This window comes from Halyomorpha halys, unplaced genomic scaffold (assembly GCF_000696795.3).
Source record: "Halyomorpha halys isolate HHAL.00 unplaced genomic scaffold, Hhal_1.1 Scaffold514.1, whole genome shotgun sequence".
In the NCBI taxonomy this organism is placed as follows: domain Eukaryota; kingdom Metazoa; phylum Arthropoda; class Insecta; order Hemiptera; family Pentatomidae; genus Halyomorpha; species Halyomorpha halys.
In genome coordinates this window covers 1,672-8,994 of record NW_027108282.1, presented here as the reverse complement: position 1 = coordinate 8,994, position 7,323 = coordinate 1,672, and the positions used below count along the sequence as shown (strand labels likewise).

At 35.3% G+C, this 7,323-nt stretch overlaps 1 protein-coding gene across 2 annotated transcripts in view; it reads left to right on the top strand.

Moving 5' to 3' along the window:
* Window positions 1-7,016, top strand: part of LOC106683755 (uncharacterized) — a 21,049-nt gene extending 14,033 nt beyond the window's left edge. For both annotated transcript variants that reach the window (XM_067046636.1, XM_014425431.3), the window contains exons 2-4: window positions 333-482; window positions 5,021-5,176; window positions 6,599-7,016. In XM_067046636.1, coding sequence (XP_066902737.1) covers window positions 333-482; window positions 5,021-5,176; window positions 6,599-6,811 — 519 coding nt within the window. In that variant the 3' untranslated portion in view covers window positions 6,812-7,016. The remainder of the gene's footprint in view (window positions 1-332; window positions 483-5,020; window positions 5,177-6,598) is intronic.
* The last annotated feature ends 307 nt before the right edge of the window (window positions 7,017-7,323 follow it).

The window sequence follows — 7,323 nt, the reverse complement described above, 5'->3', positions numbered from 1 at the left end:
AAATAAATAAAATAACATAATGATAAAATAATGTATACTATATTTACACAATCGACCTGAGGATCCCTGAGCCCACTCTATCCCCCATGTGTGAGGGGTAGAGCAGAGCTCAAAAGATCCCAGCGCATCCCTCTCGCCGCATCACTGGTAATGAGCCAGTGGAGGCTGAGCAAGTACGCTAATATCTTAGCTCTATTACTAATTTCTGGAGTATACAAACGAATGTAATACTACATAATAAAAATGTTTGAAAAACATGTATAAATTCAAACCTTAATTTTTAGAATATACATTTTTTTTTTTATTTTGTTGATCTGTGTTATAATTTTCAGATGAAGAAGTACATCTGGCTGCAAGAACTTAAACCTTGCGAAAAAGACCAGGGCTCTGCAAACCTTAACGGTTCTTTTGTGTACACAGGGCAGGGAACTGTTTATATCAATGTAGATCTGAACACTCCTAAAGATATTGAGCAACTATACGTGAGTTAATCATATATTATTTATATATCATATTATATCATTGAGAAAACCTTACGTACATTTCTTGTCTTTAGTATTTGATATAACTTTGATAGGAGATATTTGGCACATGCCCTAGGGATCTTTTATTTCTAAGTTCTATGATGTCAAACAAACAATTTTCTTATATTTTCTTTCTTAATACTGCTTAGCAAAAAAACATAAAAGCATTTAATTAATTACTTCCAAGTGAACATTTACTACCTTCCATAACATGAAGACAGCTATTAATAGCTGATTGAACTTATCCTTAAGCCAGTTGCCCAAGGGTAGGGGCAGATGTAGGGTTGTCCTGCTCCTCTCATTTCGTAAATTGATAATTTAGTTTTTTAATTTAAATTCTCTAGTGGAGGAAGATATTCCGAGTGGCGGTCAATAAAGGTATCGAAATAGTAAAAGAAAACTATTTATTGTTAACCAAGGTTTCGCTCCACTTTGCAGGGCTTTGTTAGGGCTGATAAGAATGAAGTTCTGTTATCAACATGTGTTGGTAACAGAATTACATTCTCTATCTTCTATCCTCATTTTATCAGTATGGAATGAGATATTTTCCAGAGGGCTTGGAAATACTGTCCGAAATTCCCCAGCCAAACATAAAACTCCCTAAGATAAATTAATATAATAGCCCGGTGAGAAAACAGGGAGGCTCTGAACAATAACAGACTATTTACTCTCCCAAACTTCCCTAAAGATTTGTAAACTCAGGAGTGACCTTTACATGAATAGTAGAGAAAACGAAAGCTGATACTCAAACCCTACCGCAAACACAACCTAGGGTTATATGCCCTTAATTATAAAGTGGATTGTACGCATTAGTAGATAATGATTGAACCAGCGGATTTGGGTGATTGGAAAGATTAGGATAGAATTATGAAAATTATCTTCTGTAGGCTAAATGAGTTATCATGAAGTACTGTTCCGCTTGAATTTGTTCCAGTGCTCATCTCGTAACGTTCATAGAACTCTGGAAACAAAAATAGCTGGTTCTGTTTTAGTTAATTTATTTTAAACCTTTTTATTTCGTTATAATAATAAATAAAACATTATTTCACAGTAATTCTCTTTTATTTTGCATTATCATTTTAATTTGATAAATTTTAAATTTGTATTCATTTTTAAAAAAGTGTTTTAAGTTTATTTTAACAATTTTATCATTGTAATTGTAATACCATTAAATTATGATTAATGTAGAAAAGGGAAAATTTGTTTTCGCAAGTGTAAACATACTCTCTGGTTCTTTTTTGACAGTCTGGATTTGGTTTTAGACGAATATATAGCACAATCCTTCCATTCAAATTGATACCTAAAGCCATTCGAGAACACGCTTGAGTTCTATGTACGTTAGGGGATGAACACTGAAAAAGACCCTAAAACTATAAATAAAAATTCCACCGGAACACTACTCCATGACAATTCCTATAGTCTGTAGCAATCAAATTTTCATAATCCTACATAAACCTATTTAGTCACCCAAATTCTTTAGTTAAATCATTATCCAGATGAAGCGGACGGACTAAGATTGCTGGAGAAAGGGAAAGGAGATAGTCCATCATCTTAGGTATCCGCACAGAAAGACAACTCTTGAGAGAATCGATTGGCAATGAACCTTTCTATCTCAAGTAAAATGATCGCCACCAGTGCTATGACTAGACCTGGGTAAGGCAGTGAATGAGGGGATCAGAAAGGAGATTTAGAGCCCCTTATTTATAGGCCTAGTCCATGTGGCTGTGACCGAGAATCGGTCAATACATTTCTACTTAAGATAGTTACGTCCATTGTTTTGGTATCGTTTAATAATCATTGTATAGATATTATTTAGTGTAATGTACATAAATTATTAATATATAAAAATGACAATGTGTTTTTACAAAATAAAGTAATATGTAAATTTGAGAGTTTCGATTAGGCTCGAGGTGCAGTGCTCTGGTGAGTTGTGGCTAAACCGTTGCTCCCTCTCGCTACATATTAATTCATCTTAGGGACTTTTTACTTCAGCTAATTATCTAAAGGAAAGCGTTTAAAATGTTCTTACTTGCGAAGAAGATATTTATATAATTGAACTTAAAATTAAAAAGACACTCTGCACCATTAATGATAGTTTCTTGTAACAGTACTTGGAACGGAAGGCAAGTGAGAGAGAAAATAGAAAAATACTAAGCATGGGTTAATGATTAACGAGTTACAAAAATTTCCTTTCTTTGTCCCTTTTATTGCTGTATAGTGTGTACATATGTTCAGAATTCAGCTGCCTAGGCTATCATTTTGAAAACATATACTATTGTTAGAGTAACTTTGTTCAAAATCTAAGTTTAACTTCCCTAACATCTCCGGTCCGAAACAAATAAATTTGTACTTATAGGACCTCAATAGATTTGCATTTCTTACTATTTTATTGATCCTATGATCTACATTCCATCTTGTTAGTGAGAATAAATGGCAAACTAGATATATTGAGTAGAATTTAAAAATATTTAGAAAGAAAATAAACGTAATCCATATTTAATTCTTGTTTCATGGTCGTATCTGATTCTCCTTATCCTCACTATCTTATAGATTCAGTGTTTAGAAATAAGATTTATGGGTCGTTCAATCTTTTCCTTATGGCTTATATTTACTTAGGGCCAGCAGAGACTAACGCCATTTTCGTAAGTACTCTCGTTTCCACTCAGGGTGAATATTTTCCCACAGAACAAATGCATTTACTGCACCTATATCGATCCAGTTCATAAACAAAACCATAGGGCATCCTCCGACCATTTTGTCAATTATATCTACTAAAAATTGTCACATATGCCACGCCCATTGTAGGCTTACATTTCAGTTTTGTCCTCTGTCTCTCTAGTTGTATTTTTACGTTTCTACAAGCACCTTCAGGAAAGTATAATTCAGAAATTAGGAGCGGTACTATTAGGAATTGTTTGCTCAACGTAATCAGTCACGGTGAACCTAAATGGTACCGCGGAAACCCATATAAGGCGAATACCGTGAAAGGGAGGGTCCCCAGTCATATTTTTATTTGTGAAATACAGACTGTGTAATACGGTGGCCCTGTAAATTCATTAAAAATATACTGATGTGGTTCAAAAATAGTTTTGAGGGGAAAAATTTGTAGTGAGAGGGGGCAAGCGTTTCGATCACTACTCACCAGAGCGCTGCAGCTCGAGCGCTGCAGCTCGAGCCCCACCGAAGCTCTCAAATTTACTTAATACTTCTTTTTGTTAAAGACATAATTTATTGTAATTTTTATATATTAATAATTTCTGTGCATAATACTTAGCAATATCTGTACAATGATTAATAAATTATAACAATGCAATGCACGAACCTATCTCAAGCAGACATGTACCGACCGCTTCTCGGTACAGCCGCATGGACTAGGCCTATAAATAAGGGACTCTAAATCCCCTATTTGATCTTAGTTCCAGTGTCTTTTCTCCAGGTCTAGTCATAGCACTGGTGGCTTACACTCTGCTTGGGATAGAGAAATTCATTGCCAATCTATTCTCACAAGAGTTGGTTTTTAGTATGCTCACCTTAGACGATGGCGTATCTCCTCTCCCTTTCTCCAGCAATCTTAGTCCGTCCGCTTCATCTCGGCAACTAAGATTGTAACCTGATTCTTAACGGTTACACTGGTCCGTCCGCTTCATCTCGGCAGCTAAGATTGTAAACTGATCCTTAACGGTTACACTGGTCCGTCCGCTTCATCTCGGCAACTAAGATTGTAACCTATTCCTTAACGGTTACACTGGTCCGTCCGCTTCATCTCGGCAACTAAGATTGTAACCTTATCCTTAACGGTTACGCTGGTCCGTCCGCTTCATCTCGGCTACTAGAGCTGCACCTAGCCTTATCAGCTTACTGGTCCGTCCGCGTCATCTGAGCTGGCTCCTATCATGAGAGTTCTAGTCCGTCCGCTTCATCTCGGCAACTAGAACTGTTACTCTACCTCAGACTCTCTAGCCTAGACCTCCTCTACCTAGTCAGTATCCAAGGCTCATCCCCTGGCACGGCCCTTCCTCTCTTAACTATTAATGAATACGCCTTGTCGTGGGCCTTCTGAAAAGTGTATAATCAGGCTGGAGAACCGCCTAAGACCAGACAACCCCGACAAATTCATTGAGTGACTCGAAAATTAGGAAAATTTTCATTCGTTTTTACTAGACAATGGTCTCGTGAGGTCAATAGCGAGTTCCACGCGGGGCTTTACGAAGGTTAAGCAAACAACCTACTGCAAGGAAAAATGAATTACAATTTTTGAATTTCGAAATTTAAACGAAAATATGATAGCTTAAAACTAAAGGCTTTTCAAATACAATAATTCACACCCCACCCATGGCATAAAAACCTAAGCTTTTTATTTATAATGCTACAAATATCTTTCAATGAAAATTTCAAGGACATAAATTTTGAGAAAGTGTCCTAAAAGTATTATAACTATTTTTATACAACACTACCTTCACAATAGAAACTTTTATTATACTTTTATTATTGCACAGTTCTTCGCAGACTTAAAGAGATGCCCTACGAAGCTGAAGACCGATGATTGTGAAGACTTGATGTCGTTCCCTGCAGGAGACCAATGCAATCCGAATAACGCCTACTTCCGATACTTTTACAGTCAGTTCCATCCTGCTATATCCTGCCCTTTAAGGGTAAATATTTTTTTTAATTTATTTATTTATATTTACAACTGTATAAAAATACAACAAGTAAATTTGATCATACTTATATGATACAGGATGTAGAGAAACTACCCAGTAGTAGAACTCTAAAAACAGTTTACAATATAAGGTCACGAGGCCATCTTCTTTTCAGGCGCCTCGGAGGATTGCCAGGAATGAAAAAGGAAGCAAGGTTAGAAACTAGTGGGTTTGGGTGGTTAGGGAGTTTATTATGAAAGGTATATAATATCGGGTTCGGGCTAGATCGGTTACATAAGGAACATTTAGGTCTTTATGGATGGTTTTATTAGTAACAGAATTAGGAGCATTGAGGATTTTAAAGGGTAAATATTAACTTTACATTTTCATATTTATTAATATGTACCTTTACAAAGATACTATTTATACATGGATTTACTGGCTATTATGAAAATAATATTGAAAGTAACTGAAAATTATAATAAAACCTATTATACTCTCAAACTTCCAAAAAAGATACTTTTTAAAAATGTATTTATTGCTATTTACAGCCGTATTTACATAAAAATACAACTAGTAAATTTGATGTAATATAATAATGAAGTGATACAGGCATGTAGAAAAACTACGAATGGGTTCACTTTAATAATATTTCAATATAAGAAAGTCTCGAGGCTATCTTCTTTTCAGGTGCCTCAGAGTATTATCTGGAATGGAAGAAGAAGCAAGATTAGAAACTTGTGGGTTTGGGTTGTTTGGGAGTTTATAATAGAAGGATTAGATATCTAGTTCGGGCTATATTAGTTTAATATAAAACATTAAGGTCTTTATGGTTGATTTTATTTGTGACAAAGTAATAAGCATGGTGGTTATTATGATGGATTTTGGATTGTAAGGATTAGATACGAGAGGAATTTGAAGGTTTAATAAAACCCAACAGCTCAAATCTGAATGTCCACATAGGCTTTATTAGAGTCATGTAAATCAGTCTTTTAGGGGTATGAGAAAACGTATTGAAGGGAAACTATGGGCAGTCGGTAGGTTTATGACAAAGGGTAAAGGTGATTTGATGGGATTAGTTTTTATCCCCCAATTTCAACACAATTCTTGGATACGAAGGATTTGATATGGGATTAGAGAGTATAAGCAGAAATTAAAGGTTTATTATTAACTGCGAGCACCCATTTGTTTTAGGCATATGGAGTGAGGATAGTATCAGGATTGGTTAGGATGTCATGTACAAAGACTGGCTCGAGGATGGGACCGAACATACTACATTGAACGAACAAATCTGTTTATTGATCACCGCAATAACTAGTTTCATAATTTATCAGTATAATTACTAACGATAATCATACACAACACAATGTAATTACACTAAGCCTGAAACCTATTAAATATACATATACATTTAGTAACTTAATATGCTTTCAGGAGAGATATTACCGAGCTGAAAAGATCAGCTTCGACTCGGAGATGTTTGCACCGTTCTTCCGTGGAATGGGTGATGAAGATTGGTTGCTTGTTAAGTTAGAGAGCTACTCAGATGAAAAGAAACTGAGCGACAGGAACTTATGTACGATCATTATGGCAACCATGAAGAAAATACGTATCCAGGAAAAGACTAACCGAAACAGAAAGCAATGAAGAAGAAGAAGGAATCTGCACGGACTAATAGAAGACATAATATCAAAATGAACATAACCTTATAAGCCTGTAATAGAATTAAAAATATATATATAAAGTTATGTTAAGGTTAAGCGTACGAATAGCTTAAATCCTACCTCCTCATGTAAATAAACATAAAGAACGTATATAAGGAGAATTAAGACCAAGAATAAATCATTTGTTATCTCAACTACGTGCGTTTCATTTCCTTGTTCGTTTTTCATCTTTTTTTTTTTAAGTTTGTCTTCCAACATCTCATAAGTGATGCCGAAACCCAATCGTTTTTATTATTATCGGTTTCTCTCTCTCTTTTTTTTAAAAAAAAAAGCTCTTAAATTTTTTCATTTCTCTCTTGTTATAATCGAACATCATGGATGACGATCAACCACAACCGATAGTGCGACCGGCAAACTTCATGGTTCCGACTATACTTGAAGTCTTGACTATACGGAAGCCTTCCCCTAATTCATTCCATCCTGCCATCCGACAAT